This window comes from Aspergillus ibericus, assembly GCF_003184845.1.
Source record: "Aspergillus ibericus CBS 121593 unplaced genomic scaffold BO80scaffold_34, whole genome shotgun sequence".
Classification (NCBI taxonomy): Eukaryota; Fungi; Ascomycota; class Eurotiomycetes; order Eurotiales; family Aspergillaceae; genus Aspergillus; species Aspergillus ibericus.
The window spans coordinates 201,567-222,410 of NW_020292132.1; the positions used below are offsets into that span (position 1 = coordinate 201,567).

General features: G+C 51.7%; 6 protein-coding genes across 6 annotated transcripts; 3 read left to right on the forward strand and 3 right to left on the reverse strand.

Annotated features, from left to right (window-relative positions):
* The first annotated feature begins 256 nt into the window (after positions 1-256).
* BO80DRAFT_427232 (phospholipase D regulator) lies at positions 257-2,240 on the forward strand. The gene is made up of 3 exons (XM_025719955.1): positions 257-762; positions 822-1,680; positions 1,734-2,240. The coding sequence occupies exons 1-3, from the start codon at positions 522-524 to the stop codon at positions 1,756-1,758; spliced, it is 1,125 nt and encodes a 374-aa protein (XP_025572965.1). The 5' UTR covers positions 257-521; the 3' UTR covers positions 1,759-2,240.
* BO80DRAFT_427233 (cupin domain-containing protein) lies at positions 2,045-3,114 on the reverse strand. The gene has a single exon (XM_025719956.1). The coding sequence runs from the start codon at positions 2,701-2,703 to the stop codon at positions 2,164-2,166; it is 540 nt and encodes a 179-aa protein (XP_025572966.1). The 5' UTR covers positions 2,704-3,114; the 3' UTR covers positions 2,045-2,163.
* A 794-nt stretch (positions 3,115-3,908) lies between these two features.
* On the forward strand, positions 3,909-6,530 carry culA (cullin culA; the record flags this gene model as incomplete). Its single annotated transcript, XM_025721600.1, has 5 exons — positions 3,909-3,958; positions 4,004-4,073; positions 4,167-4,183; positions 4,245-6,276; positions 6,342-6,530. 5 exons carry the CDS (start codon positions 3,909-3,911, stop codon positions 6,528-6,530), a joined length of 2,358 nt encoding a protein of 785 aa, XP_025572967.1.
* Positions 6,531-6,933: 403 nt separating this feature from the next.
* On the reverse strand, positions 6,934-10,463 carry BO80DRAFT_412147 (putative Avl9 protein). The gene is made up of 10 exons (XM_025718007.1): positions 10,220-10,463; positions 9,896-10,000; positions 9,577-9,819; positions 9,442-9,469; positions 9,328-9,391; positions 9,192-9,271; positions 8,969-9,140; positions 8,870-8,910; positions 8,683-8,820; positions 6,934-8,628 (listed from the first exon to the last, which is right to left on the reverse strand). The coding sequence occupies exons 1-10, from the start codon at positions 10,279-10,281 to the stop codon at positions 7,219-7,221; spliced, it is 2,343 nt and encodes a 780-aa protein (XP_025572968.1). The 5' UTR covers positions 10,282-10,463; the 3' UTR covers positions 6,934-7,218.
* A 270-nt stretch (positions 10,464-10,733) lies between these two features.
* sakA (mitogen-activated protein kinase HOG1) lies at positions 10,734-13,249 on the reverse strand. The gene is made up of 9 exons (XM_025719957.1): positions 12,777-13,249; positions 12,660-12,707; positions 12,424-12,553; positions 12,317-12,360; positions 12,155-12,254; positions 11,721-12,077; positions 11,576-11,654; positions 11,334-11,517; positions 10,734-11,281 (listed from the first exon to the last, which is right to left on the reverse strand). The coding sequence occupies exons 1-9, from the start codon at positions 12,830-12,832 to the stop codon at positions 11,182-11,184; spliced, it is 1,098 nt and encodes a 365-aa protein (XP_025572969.1). The 5' UTR covers positions 12,833-13,249; the 3' UTR covers positions 10,734-11,181.
* A 3,919-nt stretch (positions 13,250-17,168) lies between these two features.
* Positions 17,169-19,051, forward strand: gpaB (guanine nucleotide-binding protein subunit alpha gpaB). The gene is made up of 6 exons (XM_025713820.1): positions 17,169-17,653; positions 17,739-18,084; positions 18,143-18,271; positions 18,324-18,453; positions 18,512-18,750; positions 18,805-19,051. Exons 1-6 carry the CDS (start codon positions 17,527-17,529, stop codon positions 18,902-18,904), a joined length of 1,071 nt encoding a protein of 356 aa, XP_025572970.1. The 5' UTR covers positions 17,169-17,526; the 3' UTR covers positions 18,905-19,051.
* Positions 19,052-20,844: the final 1,793 nt, after the last annotated feature.

Sequence of the window (20,844 nt, forward strand, 5' to 3'; positions counted from 1 at the left end):
GCGGCGGTGCATCGCAGACGTCATTCCGCTCCGTGTTAGCGGTAAGAATGGATGACCATCGGGGTATTCAAAGTTTCCAATCGCCCCATACCGTATGGGTCTTACTGCCCGGGTTGCGATGGCGGGCGGTCCTGTACGGTAAGTACGATCGGTACCTGGTAACGTGGTACATAGCGAACTAAGATCGAAGTAGTTCTAGTTCCAACCGGATACTCGGCGTACGACGTAGGCTTCCATCATCCCGAATTTCTTGAACCAGCCTCCATCTTTCCCTCGTTTCCTCCTCCCGCTCCGGCATCCCCCTCAAATCACTTGATTGCCGCTTTATTTCACGGCTGTGGTCTCCTCTCTCGATGACCCTGTCTTCCGCAAGGGCCAAGGCTTCCCAAAATTCAGTCCACCCCTCTGCCCGCTAAACTTCCGAGGGACATTGAGGCGATGCAGACTAGATCCGCGGCTTGCCCCCATCTTCCGACCCGCCGACGCAACTTTGCCTGGAACCACCGCTGAACTGTAAGGCAATGGCACAAGATGTGCGCGACCCACGACTGCAGCCTCCGGATGCCGGCCCTCTCTCCGATGAACAGCTGTCGGAGCCACCTTCCGCTCCAGAGTGGATGTCGGCGCTTCACAGCGACAACGATTTTGGGCACCATGACGCAGTAGATCTCTCAGCTGGAAACTCGCGTTCGCCAGAGAGTACAGTAGTGGGGGAGATTGAGAACAGCCCGGCAATGGGGAGGAAACCGCGGACGCTACCAGGTGATTATCCCTTCTTGTTCTACTGCGCCAGATTAACTAATTCATGATCATCCATATAGGATGGATCCGGTCGGTCGAGTATGCAGATGACGATGCAGAAGCTGCTGTTACAGATAGCCTGCTCCCTATGCAACCCGGGGAAGCCGTCCTCGCCCAGCATAATCACTCGCCCTATGCGACATCGAGGCCTACCCTTTCCAGCGGGCAGGGCGAAGGTAGTGGGCGCAATATCGGACGAGGACGTGAGTCGCGCTGGAAGAATTTTTCCAGAGATATTGCATATCCTCGCGAACAAGGGGTGGAAGAGAAACTTGTCACGCCCGACTGGTTGGATGAAAACGTTGGCGATTATTCTCAACCATGGCGAGGTCAGCTTTCACCCGACGATGACACCGAAGACCCCTTGAGGATGAGACGGCGCCGAGAAATCTGGTTCAAGCGCTTCCACAACACTCTTTTGAAGAGTCCGATGGTCCCCTTGATCTTTCGACTTACAGTCTGGTGCTTTTCCCTGACAGCGCTGGCTCTCGGAGGCTCAATCCAACACCTCTCGGGGCAGTACAAGCACCCTCAGGGCCCCTCTGCGCTCATGGCAATCATTGTCGACGCTGTCGCGCTGGTCTATCTCATCTACATCACGTTTGACGAGTATACGTCCAAACCACTTGGGCTTCGGTCTCCTTCCGCGAAAGCACGACTCATTCTTTTGGATATCTTCTTCATTGTGTTCGACTCGGCCAATCTAAGTTTGGCGTTTGAATCACTCTCCACCGTGAGAGGCGCATGTACGATGGCCGAGGTTAACCAAGAAGTTGCCCCTAAAAACGACGCAATATGCGACCGGCAGATAGCCCTAGCTTGTGTGCTACTGATCGCGCTGATAGCCTGGCTTACCACCTTCTCGATCAGCGTCCTCAGGTACGACAATCTGCAGTCTTATGCAAGTGACCATACTGACAGCTTCGGAATAGACTGGTCGAACGAGTTGCCTCATGAACCGCTGCAATTACCCCTGTCATCCTTCCCCCCTTCCCTTCTTCAATCTATTTTCCCCCCCCCTGGGCTTTTTTTTCTTCGCCCCCTTCTTGCTATTATAAGATCCAGATTGCCTGTTCTGGTCTTCTTTTGCTTCTTGGCTTGCCCCCTTTTACCCTTTACGATTTCTTGCCCTCCCTTTTTGGGCTGCCTGGCTCGGCACTATATCTTTGCTTAGTTTTCCTAGTTATGGGCGTTCTATACCTGTTGTGCCGGTCGACTGGAGTTTGAACTTTGGGTCGGAAACGGAAACTCTGGCTTTTTGGAATTAACACGATCGCTGTGCATATACGATAATCATGTACAAAGGAGCATTTATGGTAAAGAATGCACGGCCGCTACTACCCGAATCATCACGGGATTTACCTAGACCTGCAGCACAGGCCCGTCTGTGCCATACAAGGGATCGCTGTGGAACCAACCCAGCTCCTGAATGTTCCTGGAAACCTTGTTTTCCTCCCTTGAATCGCCGTAGCACATATCCCACTGTTTCTGGGGTGGGTACGCGCCGACCATCAGGAAGGAATCGTGGCCGGTACCAAGGTCTTCCAGGAGCCGGTGGCCGACGCCGGCGGGCACGATGATCAGATCGCCTTTTTCGACGGTCGGCTCGAAACGGTCGGGGTTCGTTTCTCCACCGAAGCAAAGTCGTGCACGGCCGGAAACCACTCCCAGGACCTCGTGAGTGGTGCTGTGGAAGTGCGTTTGGCTGTACATGGAATAGACCCACTGTGGCCTGACCTCGCCAATCTCCTCTAGGTGCGTCGCGAGGTCCCTAGCGGACGCGTTAAAAGCTTTGTGGTAGATCATGAGTGGCTTAGACTGGACGGAGGTGTTAGGGATTCCGCCCCATTTGGGGATCTGGCGAGATGTGACTGAGATCTCGGAGGGAGGCTTGAACGACATAATTTGACTGATTCCGATCCGGAGTCCGACGCTGTGTGTCTCACTGAAGGAGCCGGAACTGAAGGCGCTTTAAGGGTTCAACGGCCGGGTTCAGAAAGCGCAGACATGACGTCATCCGTGTCAGTGAGTAAATCGGCCTTGTGATGGTCAATGATGCCACCTGCTGTACGGCCTGGTCTTCGCGCAGTAGACATGTCACCTTACGCTACCCGGAGCGCAGAGGATACGTCTCCAACGGTTCGGGGGATGCGCCAGTCAGCTCGGGGTTGGCTGTGCAGAGGTATGTACTTACGTAGCGCTGTTCCAAGGGTCGGGTCCCGTGCCGGCCTACCCAAAGAGTGTTGGAAATAGGGGGAAATCGAACACCCACACTGGAAGCTGATGAAGAGATGACGCTGGGTTGAAAGAGTCTCCATCTGAGGCCAGATACAGAAGAACCCCACGTATGTAGATAGCGAGATCAACCTCATGGAAACCGCTCAGGACGACGAGGCTGCAAGGCGGCCTGGGGAATCGACATCTAGATCGCGAGCATCGAGCTGGGCTGACCGCCTGCCTCAAGCAGCGCGCGCCCCCCTCTTAACTTGCTGAGGGAAACCCGAAACCCGCGACCAGTCAAGTCCCACCGACACCTTCTCCGCCGACCACCACCACCTCCTCCTCCTCCTCCATTACCACCATTACCACCACCACCGCCCAACGCCACGCCTTTTCTTGCTCGTCGCTCTACTCATCACTCCTTCCCCCCCTCCTTCTTGGCTGTTTCCTCCTCCCCCCCTTAGGCGCGTTACCTCCCTTCTAGTCTCGAGCCTTTGCCTCTCGAACCTTGTGGCCTGGCTTTCCTATCCTCCGGGCGGCCGTTGTCATCGTCCCACCGCGCGCGGCTTTCCTTCTGCCTTAACGCTAGGCAGAGGTACCGAAGGTGTATTCATACTCATCACCGCTGCCTTAAACCTAACCGCCCACCGCTCAACCTGAAGCTACCTACGATATCCTTGAGACGTTAAGGTAAGTTCCGTGCCTCTTTATCTCGCGGATCTTTGTACCTGCCCCCTTTCAACTCGTATCCTGCTGTCTCTACAGTTTTAAACCCTCCCACGTCCTGCTTCTGCACGAGTTGCTTTTGCCCACTCAGGCTAATGCTTTCCCGGTTATTCTACAGACGCGTGTTCAAGGTTCCAACCCGGCTGGCTGTAACACGCAGGATGCCTGCTATTATCCCCCAGACCCCTCACAAGGACGACTTGGATGAAACGTGAGTTCTTTCGGATGCACCAAGGACTTCCGCTGACGTGGACAGATGGACGTTTCTAGAGAAGGGCATCGATAGTGTGATGCTCAAATTGGAGGAGGGGGTGGATATGAAAACGGTATGGTGCCCAAGATCGGTTTCCCGCTTTGCCTGCCGGGATGCCCATTCCTTCTACCTGGTATGGTGCTGACCTTTGACTTCGTTGCTCTAGTATATGGCACTGTACACGTATGTCTATATCCCGCGGCATCTGATCGCCATCATGCAACGGCTAACACTGAGGATCAAGCGCGGTCCATAACTTTTGCACATCACAGAAAGCCATCGGCAGCAGCCAGAACATAAAAGCGCATCATGGAGGTCGGTTACCATTCTTACAGCGACACAACACTCCCAGGACATCATCGTTGACGACGTTTGCAGCACATCTGCTTGGAGAGGAGCTGTACAAGCTGCTTGGAGAGTACCTTTCCCGCCACCTTGACGCTGTATACAGAGAGTCGGAAGGCCACGCGGAAGAGGCCCTGCTAGGATTTTATATCCGGGAGTGGCTCCGTTACACGACTGCGGCTAAGTATATCAATCATCTTTTCCGGTATTTGAACCGTCACTGGGTCAAACGGGAAATTGACGAAGGCAAGAAGAATGTATACGACGTGTACACATTGCACTTGGTCAAGTGGAAGGACGATTTCTTCATGAAGGTCCATGAAAAGGTCATGGAAGCCGTTTTAAATTTGGTCGAGAAGCAGAGAAACGGTGAAACCATCGAGCAGTCCCAGATCAAGAGCATCGTCGACTCGTTCGTCTCCCTTGGTCTGGACGAGAGCGACAGCAGCAAGTCAACTCTCGAGGTTTACCGGTACTACTTCGAGAAGCCCTTCATTGTCGCTACCAGAGTTTACTATGAAAACGAGTCTCGTCAGTTTGTTGCCGAAAACAGTGTCGTTGAATACATGAAGAAGGCAGAGGCCCGTCTCGATGAAGAAAAGGCCCGCGTGGGCCTGTATCTGCACCAAGACATCGCCAAGCACCTCACCGACACGTGTTTGGATGTTCTTGTTACAGCCCACTCGGAACTACTGCGCGACGAGTTCCAAGTTTTGCTCGATAATGAACGCCAAGAAGACCTGGCGAGGATGTACAGACTGCTGTCGCGAATCAGAGACGGTCTTGACCCCTTGCGCACGAAATTCGAGGCTCACGTCAGGAAGGCAGGCTTGGCCGCAGTGGAGAAGGTTGCTGCTGATGGCGATGCATTCGAACCTAAACTGTACGTGGACGCCTTATTGCAGGTACACACGAGGTATCAGAGTTTGGTCAGCGAGGCCTTCAATGGCGAGTCAGAATTTGTCCGGTCCCTGGATAATGCTTGCCGAGAGTTCGTTAATCGCAACAAAATATGCAAGTCTGGATCAACAAAAACGCCAGAGCTTCTGGCCCGGTACACCGATTCGCTACTCAAGAAGGGATCCAAAGCAGCGGAAGAGTCCGAACTGGAAGAGATGCTCGTACAGATCATGACCGTCTTCAAATACATCGAAGACAAGGATGTGTTCCAGAAATTCTACTCCAAGATGCTTGCCAAACGATTGGTCCATGTCAGCTCGGTCTCTGACGATGCCGAAACCAGTATGATCAGCAAGCTCAAGGAGGCGTGTGGATTTGAGTACACCAACAAACTGCAGCGCATGTTCCAGGATATCCAGATCTCGAAGGATCTCAACGCCAGCTACAGAGATTGGCAGGAGAAGATCTTGGACGACGACGATCGAAGGAAGCTGGTAGACTCACACTTCCAGATTTTGGGAACTGGGTTCTGGCCTCTTAATGCGCCTTCGACCGACTTCCTAGCACCTCCTGAAATTGTCAAGACTGCTGAGCGGTTTCAGAGTTTCTACTTTGACAAGCACAATGGTCGCAAGCTGACATGGCTCTGGCAGCTATGCAAAGGAGAGATCAAGGCTAACTACATCAAGAACACTAAGGTTCCATACACGTTCCAGGTGTCAACCTTCCAAATGGGCATCCTCCTGCTGTTTAATGAGCACGACACGTTGTCTTACGAGGACATTCAGAAGGCCACATCTCTTGCACCCGAGATTCTCGACCCGAACTTGAGCATCTTCTTGAAGGCCAAAGTGCTCACCATAAGTCCTGAAGGGTCCAAACCAGAGCCAGGCGCATCGTTCTCTCTGAATTATAATTTCAGGAACAAGAAGATCAAGGTCAACCTCAACATCCAAATCAAGTCCGAGCAGAAGGTCGAGTCCGACGACACACACAAAACGATCGAAGAGGATCGGAAGCTGCTGCTTCAGGTATGTCCCTACCGAACCCATCAACTTGCAAGAAGGACCCTGTTCCTAACCTTTTTGTCCCACAGTCCGCCATCGTCCGTATCATGAAGTCGCGCAAGAAGATGAAGCACGTGCAGCTTGTCCAGGAAGTGATCCAACAAGTCAAATCTCGCTTCCCTCCCAAAGTTCCTGACATCAAGAAGAACATTGAAGCTCTTATGGAGAAGGATTATATAGAGCGGTTGGATGGTGACGAAATCGCTTACATTGCATGAACTCTATACAATTGGTGTCTCGCGCTTCCCTCACCTTCCCCATCTCTATACCTCTCTCTGTCCCCCACCTGCCTCGCTGCCTATCTCTGCGGTCCTCCCTCTCGCCGTATCATCCTTTCAAGTGTCCCGTTAGCGCGATATCTCTCACTATTAGTCTCCCTTCATCTTGATCTACTTTCCCCATACGGCTCATCAAGGAACGGAAGGATGGGAAACGTCTTGTATTTCTTTCACAGCGCTGCTACGACAAATGATAACCCAGGTATACAACTTAGATTGGACCTCTCTTTCTCTTCCTTCCATGTGGGAAATCAAGTTTGAAGCAGCACTGCTGGATCAGGCGAATGGGACGAACAACTTCGAGTTTATTGAGGGTGCTATAAGGTGGGCGTGTGTAGTGGCAGTATTAACTGGTATTATTATTTATATAATGGTATCAAAAAGGATTAGCTGGCTATATATCTGTGAGATCGAAAGCATACATGACGTTGTAGATCGCATCGTACAGGCAGGCGTTGTTGCTGTCCTCTTCGGTATCAATGTAACACAAAGGGAGAGCCTGTCATGACAGAAGTGTGGGCATACATACAAGGTGGAAGAAGATCTGTTACTATATAATCACACAATTCGAAGGTAATAGATGGGCCCATACTCGCCTAGGTGATTAAGTTGTCTTGAGAGTATTGATTTATTTCTCTGCATGCGGCTCGGCCAGTTCTGGGGGCACCTCCTTGATGTCAGGAGATGGTTGCAAGGAGGTACCCTGGGCTTGATCTTCCTCTTCCTTGGTGTGGGAGGCCTCGGGTCCTTCGAGAGCCGATAGCGTAGAATTCGCTGCCGGAGTAGCTGCCGGCTCGTTGGGTTCGGCTTCGGAGTGAGTTATTGGTTCGCTAGGTTGTTTGGTTGCTGGTGTGGCATAGTCGTCGTCACGAACCGACGCCGTACGCGACAGGGGCGATCTCGAGTACAGATTATCCTGTTCGCCATTGTTGCTGCTCTCGTCATCTTTCCTGTAGGCAGAGCTAAATTCGCCGCTTTCCCGCCGCAGGAGTATATTGCTCCACCGCTTTCTCCTGCTTCCACTGCGGGAGATTGTGGAATCTTCACTACGACGAGACTGCATAGAGCGCCGTCTTCCTCTGTCTGTCTCGCCGGTCTCCGTCACGGCCGAAGCGGATGGCGAAGCGACGGAAGGCGGTGACGCCGGTGTAGCCCTCTTCTCCTGCCATTCCTTTCGCTTTTCACTTGCCCAAGAACCCCATGAGCTGAGGTAGGCACCCGCTTTCTGGCCCGCCGCGCTCACGGATGCCTGTGCCTGAGTAATGTCCACAGCAGGAGCTTTACGCCCAGAGAACCAAGAAGAGCCTCCAATTGAGTGTATTGATGCTGAATCGGAAGGCGAGAAGGGTGGTGAATTTCGGGATCCTTTATCCAATGATGATCGCTGCGACTGTGTGGCTTTCTCTTCATTCTTCTTGCGCTGAGCCTCCCGCATGGACTCGATATCGGCCCAGAAGCTGTTGAACGCTGCACTTACTTTCTTTTGCCCAGTAGAAATATGTCGGTTCAGGGCCTCGCGACTTTCGCGAACCCTTTCGTCCAAGTGAAGTTCCGCGACTTGTTGGGACAGACGTCGTTGAACATCGTCGATGGTCAGCCCTCCTGCGCATGGATGACGAGGTTCGACGATCGAGAAAAGAAGTGCATCAGAGGTCAGGCGCTTGAAAAGGGAATAATTAGGCGTGTTCCTCCACTGCGCCAGGAATTCCGTATTGAACTCTAATGCGGGGTCACCTTCAATGTTGAACGCTTCCAGATGCGCTCGGCTCCTCCGGCCCAAGTCATCGGCGTTGAAGGAGTTAAGTTCTTCATGATATTGCATGCAAGCAAGCAGGGCCAAGAGGTATTCTTCGAACTGGAGTCGAATGAATTCTTCCGATCCCATGTATCCGTGCGTCTTAGGCTGCTCCGGATGCGCCTCGTCCCAGGTGTCGTTGATTATTTGCGTGAGAAGGTCAATCCAGCGTCTGTCTGCGACAGAAAGAGCTAGAGCACTCCGGAGAGTGGGAGATGAGATATTAATGGTATCTTCGTCAAGCTAGACAAGAACAGTTAGCGAACGGAAACATGACCGTTTAGGTGGCTTCCTCACATTAACTAGAATATCGCTATAGCGATCTTTTTGCTGCAACAGCAGCGAATTCGTCGAGCCGACAACATACGACTTTGTTCCATAATCTGCCAGCAGATCCAGCTGCTGCAAAGGCGTGTAAGGCCCAAACATGCTTCCCTAAGAAAAGTCAGAAACATCCACAGTCCACAGGTGGTGTCCAGCAAACCTTGCCGAAAATCTGCAGGGGCAGGCCCATATAAGCCAATACTGCAAACATATCAGCATGCATTGTAGTTAGATGAGATGCGCGATCTGCATGACTAACAAGAACTCCGATCACTAGTCTTTAGAGAGGTTGGTTGTTCCACAGTCTGTGCATAGGTGTCGAATGCTGGGTCGGCACAGTCCTGTAACTTATTCATAAGTCCCGGAATCAGAGAGACAAGAGAGAATTGGATCATGCACAGCCGCTCGCACCTGGAGCCGAAGAAGAGCATCTGCGGGATATTAGCATGCAATGTGAGTTATGCTTCCGGATGACTGCATACCTTAGGCTGTAGAAGCAAAGCCTTGAACAGGACTAGGGTTTGATACTTGAACTCATGGATCATCTCCCGCAGGGAGAGCCCTAAAGTCAAATTGAGATTAGTGACACCCGCAATGCTGAAAGCCAGCCAGTCTCACCTAAATTCTGGTCTTTCGACCCCTCATCCTTCTTCAAGCTGATCACTAGACCTTCTCTGAATTTCTGTGAGGGGATGAGTACCAGCAGAAATGAATAGTAGGGTAAAAGCGCACCTTCAGAATGTCAATGTCCGAAAAGTCCCTATTGCTTGCCATGTCAGCCGAGCCACTCCCCAAGTTTCATTTTATGAATGCAGATGCAAAAGTATGGCCTCAATTCAATTGCCAGGCCTTGGTTGGCAGACGTACCGTTGCGCAAACCAAGCCGAAGTCACGACGGACAGTTTCTCTCTCAGCTGTCCCAGGCTTCGAGGACTGTCGGTCACCACAACCACCGCCTTTTGTACCGTAGATCTCGTGACATCCGGAGGCCGGTATACAAGGAGGTTAGAGTCGATCTGTCTCGAACAAGCAATACCGAAAAGTGACGTTGCGGGTTCGGTGGCCGTCTCCTTTCGCCGCACAGTGAAGTAGGAGAATTCCTCGGTGGACCTGAGAGATACAGCCCGCGTCAACTCATTATCGATCACGAGGAAGGGGGGGGGGGCCGGGGGGGCTCAAGTCGTACATATGCGCTCCATCAGATAGGGCCATAAATGGCAACAAGGACCAGTCATTCTCCGCAACGGGGTCGCTTCCATCGTCTCCAAAGCATAGTTCGATTTCGGGGCCCCTGAAAAAGTGGGAAGGAATGGTTAGCTAGTCTACTCTTTCGCGCGGGGGGAAGAGAGAGCAAGCAGAGACGAGGTACAAGTGCTAGTGCTTGAGGGCGGCTAGAGGAATGAGTGCACTCGAGGAATGTTCACAGTGGTCTGAATCATATCCAATATGGACCCTCCCTTCTAGACCCAGGCTCTGGCCCCTTGGCTCAGTCCGAGCGACAACGACTCACCTTGCATGGTGAAAATCTATAACCATGACAATGGGCTCCTGACCACTGCGGCTGCGAGACATGGCGTGGGGACTGTCATAGAAAACGGGGACTGGAAAGTGACACGTTCCAAGCCAATTTCCACCAAGGAAAAGGAGGAAGCCCCTCCTGGAAGAGAACCCAATAAAATGGACGTCGCCTCACGTGGGACGAAGGGACGACGACAATTAATGCAAGACTGGAGGGAGGGATCGCTAGGCCAAGTAGGTGGTAGTCCTCGAATTAAACTGGACCCGACCAGGGGTCGGTTGGCCCAGCTCGGCCCAGACGACACCCCCATTGGTTCCCCCGCCGGGCGGTGACAGAAGTCGGGGAGGGAACGGACAGAACTAGAAGGCCCCATGCGCCCGTCCGGGTTAAGGGCGCCCCCACGGCTGAAAGGAGGGCGTTAAGGTTGTTTAAGGTGCTGATGGGGGAGGATGAATGCCTGCGTATCTATATCAAAAGTACTACGACGACGCCACCCCGGAGGTCATTGAAAAATCGATTGTTTTTTTCCAAAGCAATATCTATCGCGCACATACGGGAATCAACCAGATTCCTCTCTCTCACACAAGTTAACCAAAGGGAATTTAAGACACGCAAGCTCATCAATCGTGGACCAAGTGGGAAGTGTATATATAGCAGAATTGGGAGACAAAATTTAGTCGTGTTACAGACGGGTTCAATCGCCAGATCGTCCGACTCTCAACGCAGTTGAAATATCCAAACGCGAGTCGTGTATAGACGTCTGGAAGTAAGATTGACGAAAAGGAAAGGAAAGCTTGGGGAAAGAGAACACAAGTAGACCGTTCAAGGCAAAAACAGATCACAGTCCCCGCTCCCAGTCTACATACCAAGAAAAATCGAAGGAATTGACGACATCATAATCATATCGCATCGCTGCCTGCGCCTGATCCATGGCATTATACGCTCGAACGTCCTCATGCGAAGGCCTGTTGTCCATCGGCGGCTCCTTCGACAAGCACTTGACCAGCATCATTGGGGTGGTCAATGTTGTGGAAGTCCAGGATTTCCGAGTACCTAATCCGAATCAGCATCTAACGTCTAGCAATCCCGTGGCAGGCGAGCATACATCATGATCTTCCAGGTATCGACTGGCAGATCGGCGTCATTGAAAGACCAATCGAACTTTTCCTCCGCCACAGGCTCGTCCGTAGGATCATGGTAGGGTGCGAGATATTCATGGGCAAGCGCTTCACCGGCACGAATTCTCTTCTTCGGATCAAAGACTAGCATTCGTTCAAGAAGATCAACAGCTACATTGTGTCAGTCGCTCCAGCCCGTCACTGACGTATCGAAGGGCATTGCACATACCGTCTGGGTCGGCGTTCTTGAACTTGCTAGCCAAAGGTTGCCGCTCGCGTTTGGGTAGCGACTTAACGAATCGCAGAGTCTAGACCAAAAAGCATTATTAATGGGTCATTGACGAGAGTCAACGGTCGCGCAGGCAGGTGCTCACGTTTTCACTGCAAATAGTCTGGATAACATCGTCCGGCGGGGTTCCAAGAAGCTCTGTGATGATGGAAAACTGGTTGACATGGTCCTTTCCAGGGAACAGAGGTTTTCCCTCCAGCATTTCCGCAAAGATGCAGGCAGCACTCCAGATATCCACTTCCACGTCGTATTTCTGCCATGTGAGCATGATCTCCGGGGCACGATAATACCGGGTCGACACATAGCCTGTCATCTGGGGGTCCTGGATACGCGCAAGGCCGAAGTCGCAAATTTTCAGGTCGCAGTTTTCGTTGATAAGGATGTTGCTAGGTTTAAGATCACGATGGACGACACCCGCCGAGTGGACATATTTCAATCCCCGCTGCAGATGGTCAGCGTATGCTAGAGAAATAGGCCAACGACAGGCCAGGCGGGAATGAGACATCCATGGTGACATACCAGGATCTGATATAGGAAGTACTGAATGAACTGTTTTTCCAGGGGTCGGGAGGTAAGAAGTCTGTGCAGGTCGGTTCCCAAGAGTTCTGTAACAAAATAGCTGCGGCGACCATCAGAAAACTGAGCGATCCAGGTACAACTCGAACATTCAACTGTGCTTACATGTCTTCGAGCGGAGAGATGAAGATATCACTCAGACTGATAATCTGCATCTAGTCAGCATTGCGGTATGGCGGATGGCGGAGTGCCGTGGGGCGGCATTGACAAACATTCTCGTGTCGCAGGTGCTTCAACAGTTTCAACTCGCGGTACGTTCTCTTGGACAGAACTGGTGTGCTGAATGGTTTCATAATCTTCTTAACGGCGACCGGTTGTCCTGTCAATTGATCCCTCGCAGAGCTAAATTATCCCATCACGAATGTCAGCCCATGTGCTGTTCGGCGGGCCACAGGAACCACCCGCGTGGCGGCGAAATCCAGAAGAGGGGTTGGGTTGTCGACCATACCAGACAAGACCAAAGGCGCCCATTCCTACGGGCTGTAGGTCTGTGTACCTGCAAGAAGATAAGTAACTGCTCGCGAGACCGCATCGACCGCCAGGAGAATTTTCTCGAGAGTCGTACCTGCTTGTGATCTCGAAGGTTGTGCCGAAGATCTGGGCACGCACGAATTCCGCCATTTTTGGAGCAAGGATGACGGTACACCGCACTCAGGGAGGGGGGGGGAAGCCTCGGAAGTTTTCTCTGGAAATCTGGGCGATGGGGAGTGAGAGAAAGAGCGGGAATGCGGGTGATGAAGTGGTAACGGCAGTGGCAGGCAAGGCTAAGTGAACAATGACAGGAGCAAGAAGCAAACGCGAGATGGAGGGACGAGGTACAACCGATGTTGGAGAGGAAGAGGCAGCAAAAGCCGTAGGTGGCGCCCAGCAGGGTGTGTGGGGAAACGACGCTCTCTTAGTAGTTTAGCCCGTTGAGTTCGCAGTCTCCGGACCGCCCAAAACAAGACCGATGACGTCCGCGACGGAAGCAGGGTATCGCGAAAGGTCCGCCTGGCCTGTGGGCACAGCTAAAGCAGCTGTGCAAATTGCGAATCTTGTGCCTACGCAGTCCTGTCTAGACTCTTGAGTCATATCCATTGGTTGGAAGAGGGATCCAATTTCAGGGAAGAAGCCCGTCACGCTTACCTAACATTAAGTCGGGGGGAGAATTTCTCCAGAGAGGGGCAACTACATAGGAACATGGTGCTTCATCACCGCGACACCCCCCTCCAGGTGTAACTCACTCGTCGCGAGGTTTCGTGATTACTCTACGTTGGTTTATCCTGCTTCTTAAGCTCAGGCCTTGCTGTCGTATAGAATCCATGTTTTTTGGAGGCTGCAGCAACGTGAAGCAATTCCCACCTCCGACAATATTGAACTGCCGCTTATCTCGATGCTAGCGAGCATGAAAAGCCCCCCCATCACAAACCCCCCCAAGATAACCCATTCCGGAGGTATCAGCCCATCAAACGGAGCAAGCGGATGCGCAATAATGTTTAATCCTTCATGGCCGTCTGCGCGATCGATCCCGAATACAACATGGCCAACGGGACGGCATCTACTACGTAATGCCCATCGGGGCGAACCATACTAGCATCGAGTAGCATCAAGCAGAGGGCTCCCCAATGTCATCATACCTCCTCGGTGGGGCGCACCCGGTTCCAATCAATTCCATCAATTTCGTGCCTACCAGCCACTCGAAACAACCTATATCTACATTATCTTGGCCGGACACCGATCAGGCACTCGATCTTGTATCCGCCAGCTTTTAAACCCCTTAAAGAGGGGCGGGCAGAAAGACAAAAGGAGGGGCACCTGAGTGATACTAACAAAAATCAACTAGTGTGTGTGGAAATAATCTCCGGGATGAAGCAAGGCTGTCTTGTTAATATCATTGTCTTAAGACCGTCTTCGTTCCTATACTGTTTCCAGAGGCGAGGCGAGGCGTTGCATTAAGGGAAATTTGCACGGAGTGCCAACACAGCTAGCGTAAGGCTCAGGCCATGACGCCTGAACGCAGGTGGTGGCAGGATGACTACGGTGTACTAGTAGACAACTAATAGTACATCGGCACTACTCAAGACGCACCGACACATCCTAATTTACCCGAGATAAGTCAACCCCATCCATCAACGACGCTTTGACATGCTTCTGGCACGAAACTACTGCCTTCCCTTGCAGCAGTAATAGTATGGCCTGGAGTTTTGGAGTAACCGTTAGATAGACCTCTTGCGCTTTCCCTCTGCAAGGAGTCTTATTCCACGGAGGAGGTACTTAGCTACAATGTGGAAAATGCCACATGACACCCGCTTTGACACGGTCATCCCTGCTGTACTACAGCAAACTGGTTTCATGTCACCATGAAGAACCCGACTCTGCGATGTGACGCTTCTATCTGACGAGCTGCAAGTTTTCTTAGTAGAAAGTTCTTCTCATATCTGCAGGATTGACGATGCTAGTCCTTTGTATGCGGCGAAGGCGCGGGATATCGAGAGCTCCCAAATATCCAACGCAGGGCTGCTTCTGACCTCACCTCTGTGCTTTCGTAAAGCCGCGTATATAATCACTCTTCTATTGCCAAGTACTATGTTCAAGAAGTAGTCCCCGTTTCATCTCTCTATGAAAATGGGCTTCTTATATAAGGTGCAAATCTCGGTGGATTATCACGTTCTCTAGAACGCACTGTAAAGCCCTTCAAGATATCCGAAATTAGATATCGGAAGGTCAAAAGATCCGGTTGAGTTTCATCCTCAAGAGCACGGAGCTAGCTGGGGGAAAGCCCATGCAGATTGTAGCACGAGATACTGAAAGGCCATGGTCATACTTGGCACAGTGAATGCTTCAGGCCGTCAAGTGATCCGAACTAGGTTTGACTAGATAAAAATCTTGCCAGGTTTCATCTTTGACCCCGTGTGTGGCAACATATTAGGCCCTTGTCGTCCATATCCATATCTTTCCCAACTTGTTCAATTCTCTAACGTGATGTCTGGGATCCGCACTATGCATCAAGACCAAAATCTGAAACCTGGAGAAAAATCTTCATCTAACACTGGTGAGGGGAAGGAAAAGGGCTTGGGGGGAGGCATTTCCTGTGCTAGTCATAGCCAGTGTTTCATATCCACATGGCTGTCTCAAACAGTCCGCCAAACTTTACTATTATTAACGCTGAAGGTGAACGCACGCCCGAAACAACCCAAGCAGGTGGTGGGAAAACCTTAAAATAAGACATAGATTTCCATTTGGGGCTGCTACCCGCCACATGCAATCTGTGGATGTTATGCAGACGACCCTATATGGTATCTTGATCAGATTGATGTACTCCGTATTATATCGATGATCTTCTGCAAGCGGGTACATGATCTGAGCTATAAGAGTAGCCCAGGAAAGACCGATCATATTATTCACTAAAGTCGGACAAAGGACCTTGCGCTCTAAAATTCATGGGGTGATATATTGTATTTGAAAAAACAATCATTCAGAGAACGGCGGGCACGGATCCAACCCTGCCTGGGAAATCGGCTATCTCCGGGTAACGACCCATGCAAGCCATGTATCTACATGCAAAAGGTATAGTTTGGGTGAAATGCAATTGGATGGCAAGGCACAGTAGCCGGTAGCCTTATGCTCATCTAAGCATACTGTGACATAGCCTCAGCCTCACCTGAAGTATGCCCGGGCGAGATGAGTCCCTGACAGACCCAAAATAGGAAAATCATACGCAAGACCAAGCAGGCGGGTATATGCGCTCTCCTGTGTGATACGGAAAAGGCGGAAAGGTTGGATAGGAGGATCACGGGGTACAACCGAATCGGCTCTAGACCAGATGTGACACAAGAATAAGAAAGCGAAGGAGAAAGCTTTCCTCGAGTAGTTATGGCTATGCGTGTGTGTGTGTGTGTGTGCGTGCGTGTGTTGTTTCTTGTTGAAGGCACGCTAAAAGATTACGAGCGATGGCGCCCGCCGGCCCCCAGGGATACTGGCCTGACTCGTCGTACCGCTGCCACTGGCGCTGGAGCTAGTCCCCTTTCCCACCTTTCCGACCAGAAAACTGGCCATAAAAAGGAAAACCGTGTTTTTAGGGGGAAAGGTAGGGGTCCGATGGGAGAAGTACCTACTGGTCAATGGACAGGCCATCGAACCGGCATCCGTAGAGGGATTTACTATTCCGGAGAACTAGTCACCTAGGTAGAGTACTAAGAGTCGACGGTGGTGTACGGAGTACATAGATCGATCTGATCCATTCATCCATTTAGCGCCAGCCCTTTCTCCCTTTATGCCTTCACTCGCGGTAAGCTTGGGTCGCCGGTCCACGTTTTCCCAAATACCCACCCGCGCCCCTACGATCGAGCGAGTATGTAATCCTCCTCAGGCTCCTCTTTCTGCCATCCATCTCCACTTCCACCTGTCTAGATGACGCTTGGGAACATCCACTCACTCACTCCATTTTACTTCCTTCTCCTCCACCACCACCACCATCACCACCACCAACTTACCTCCATCAATCAATCAATCATATCTTCCCATCACCTCCCCTCTACTCTTCCCCCCTTCCCCTCCTTTCCCTTCCTCGTTCAACGCACACGCACACGCACACGACTTAATCCTCATTATAATGAATGACCAGTAATAATATCTAATCCTCCTGTCCACGCCCGCGCCATCTTCTCCGTCTTCCCTTCCCGCCTGATCGACCCCGACCGACGACTGATCCTCATTGCTTACATTATCTCACTCGAGATCCGCGCTTCCATCCACTCTCCCACATCATTCCCCCCGATCGACCTTAACTACCCTTTTTAGCGTCAGGTCGTCACTCTCGCTCGCTTTCCTGCTCCGCAGTTGGATCCTGACACCCCTCACCCCGGTCAACCTTCCAGCAGAGCCATACTACTCCGCGCCTGGGCTCGGTGTCCTTCCTATTCTTCGCTGTCACTCGGCTTTCCCTCTCCTGCGTCACGAGCCAACAACTCCGTCCCCGGGAGCTTGCAGTCGTCGCTCCGGCCTTCTCCGTCCCAGACTTGACCCGTCTATTGTGCCTCTACCTCCGGCCCCTACGCGCGCAAGCCTCGATCTTTGATCGAAGCTCCATCGTCGATCGCATACCTACCTCCTCTCTCGCTCTCGCCCTCCTTCTCCGACCTCTGCATTTCCTTCGCATTGCGCCGATCACACACTCCTTCCGCGATTATATTTGCTTGGATTTCACGGGAGTTCCTTGCTTGGGAGTCAATTCCCTCCGAGCGTTTCGGGTCTCAGTGTCCTGATAGGTGGATGCCGTGCCCTTCCGCAAGTAGCTAATGGGCTAGCTTTCCGCTGTCTGGAGCCATACCGAGAACATGGGTTCGTGTGTGAGTACAGAGGCGGCAGGGGATGCAGAATCGAAACGAAAGAGCCAGGCGATCGACCGCAAGCTAGAAGAGGATTCGAAAAAGCTACGGCGAGAGTGCAAGATTCTATTGCTTGGTTCGTTGCAATTCTTAATCCGCTCAATGTGCAGTCGGTGATATCTCAAGAGGCAAGCCTTGCTAACGGTGATCTCTTGATTCAGGTTCCGGAGAAAGCGGGAAATCTACTATCGTCAAGCAGATGAAGATTATCCACCAAAATGGCTACACAGTTGAAGAGTTGGCCCTGTATCGTCTAACTGTCTACAAGAACCTCCTCGATTGCACCAAGTCTCTCATCGCTGCCTACCATCAGTTCTCGCTAGAGCCATCGAGCCAGAAAGTCCGCGATTATATCCAATTCCTTTCCGACTACAATATTGACCCCGACCCTAACATACCCCTGGATGCCAAGGTGGGCGATGCGATAACCTATCTCTGGAATGATCCGTGTACGTCCAATGTACTGGAACATCAAAACGAATTCTATTTAATGGATTCGGCACCATAGTAAGTGCCAGCGCCACCCCGGGGCCTCCAGACATGCCGGCTGAACGACTCATTCTAGTTTCTTCGAGGAAGCCAAACGGATAGCATCCGTGGATTATATTCCCAACGTGAATGATGTGCTTCGTGCGCGGACGAAAACAACAGGTATCTACGAGACACGATTTACAATGGGTCAGCTAAGCATACAGTATGAAATCCTTTCGCCTTGGGAGTCCCCATTTCGCTCACTTAGTATACAGCATGTTTGACGTTGGCGGCCAGCGCAGTGAGCGGAAAAAGTGGATTCATTGTTTCGAAAATGTGACATCCATCATTTTCTGTGTGGCGCTCAGTGAGTATGATCAAGTATTACTAGAAGAAAGCAATCAAGTATGTCCCCGCCCACTTCGGCGCTGGTTTCGCCGCTAATCTCCTTCCCCACTTCAAGAATCGCATGATGGAGAGTCTAGTACTGTTCGACTCTGTGGTCAACTCCCGGTGGTTTATGCGAACGAGCATTATCCTCTTTCTAAACAAAGTCGACCTTTTCCGACAGAAGCTCCCACGCTCTCCGTTGAACCAATATTTCCCCGACTATTCAGGCGGTAACGACGTGAATCGAGCGGCCAAGTATCTCCTTTGGAGGTTCAATCAAGTAAACAGGGCGCATCTGAATCTTTACCCTCAGTAAGTGGATCGGTCAGCTTATGTGATATAACTAGCCTCTAACCCCTCCCATAGTCTAACTCAGGCTACCGACACGACGAATATCCGCCTAGTCTTTGCGGCTGTCAAGGAGACAATCCTGCAGAACGCCCTCAAGGATTCGGGCATCCTGTGAACCAACTACCGTCCATCTAACCTCAACGCTCAGCGAGGGACGCTTTCATCTCGATTACAATGTCCGTTCCTTACCCCTAGACTCCACTTTGGCAGTTGCCTATGTCATGTTGTGGACTATTCTCTTCATTCTGTCAGTCGATCTTCATGCCCCGATTGTACTGATGGACATCGTTCGTGTCGAACATCTCTTTTTTCCTTTATCCCTTCTTCACCCTACGATTTGCACCCTGTTCACAGCTTAGGCGTTCGTTTTTATTTTCTCCTCTTGTTCCTTTATCGTCTGCTTCAACACATGCGTTCAGTCGGTAGGCATCGGCGTTACGGTGCTACTTTTACCTCACAGTTCTATGTGCCTGGCGCTGGGATGGATCATGGTCGTTGGAATTTGTGGCATGGTGTTCCCTTATTTTCCTTTGTGATCATTTCAGGTCAGGATGATGTGCATTTTGGGCTTTCTGTCTGCGTTGGCCATACTTGACCACCTCCAACCTCTTCTTTGGCTCGAGATCTCATGAGTCCAACGCCTCGAGCTAAAAAAGTTTACAGGCCTCGGCACTACTTTGCATATACCAGGTGCAAAGGCTTCTGATATCCTGTCTCGTGCTGTCTGAGACCCTTTCTCCTTTCTGCTTCTTTCATGTTGACTCCATGCATCTAATGGCGATCTCTCATTATTCACTATCCTAATCCTCCGTGCTGTTGCCCAGCTTTTTCGTTTCTTCGTTGCAGTTGATTTGCCGTCCTTTATCTATACCAAGCCACTTGTTGTAGCGATCTTATGCATGCAATTGATCCCTTACCCTTGAGTCTTACTGTGTCCGTGATCCGACAGCAAATCCCTCCTTCGTGAGTGGTTCGACCGGACGAGTCTGGGACGGCGTGCTTTTCAACGTTTGAAAACTGTACTGTTGCCTTCACCGGATCTCCACGCCTTACCTGGATCAGCTGGGGCCCACGAGGGTGTATGTGGAAGACCGCCCATGCCAGTCCTGTGTACACTAGTCACTACAGTAGTTCACCGAGCAAGTCTAGGCGTTAGGGGCTTGCACCGTGCAGTGGTCATGGGAAGCACATAGCTTGCGCGGAATGTCTCGAGAACGGACCTCCCGACTCGAGCGCTCGTTGGAAAGGATGGCGGAGGAAGTCGATGACCGCCGATCTGCCACAAGGTTGCAGTGCGGGGGCGGGGATGAGGCCGGAGATGGACTGGGGCCGGAGGACTGAGCTGCGGGCGGCTATTTGGCTGTAGACGCTGGACGAGGAGGGGAAGGTAGGAAGGAAGGAAGGAAGGAAGGAAGGGAAGGCAAAGAACTTAGATCAATTTACACGTTCACCATCATTGTCATGGTCAGAATGCATGTTCTTCACTGGAGAGTAGAGAACTGGAAATGGGTTGGGAAGAACGGTACGGTTCGGATAGGATACTTTGACGGGGGAGGGAGGGATCTGGCCGCCCATCGATCGGGATCCCCAACTAACCACCAGCAACACCTTCTCCCCTCCTCTTCCCCACTCGCATCTCACGCATGCTCGGAATGCCATGCGTCATAGCGGCAGCCACCGTCAGACCAGATGTCGATTATCAGACGACGCGGGCGTAGGGCCCTTGTACCATTCCGGGGTCTTGTTATTCTCATGTCGCCTAGCTCGGGTCGTGCCTCCCCTCATCCAAGGAATGTTGCCATCATCATCCTCTCTTGAGTTCAGGCCCAGTTCCGGGCAATCCGTTCACACGCCAGCCCACCAGGCCTCCTATCCAATGTCGTTGGACGATCCGCGGAGCTACACCCAGTCCTACACGGCAGCTTCAATTTGCCCCAGCACGCTGCTCGATTTGCGATTGAGCTAGCTGTAGTTCCATGGGGGCCTAGACGCTTGACTTGCACAGCATGCATGAGAAACGGGCCACGAACGTATGATTCCTCCCAGGCATAGCCA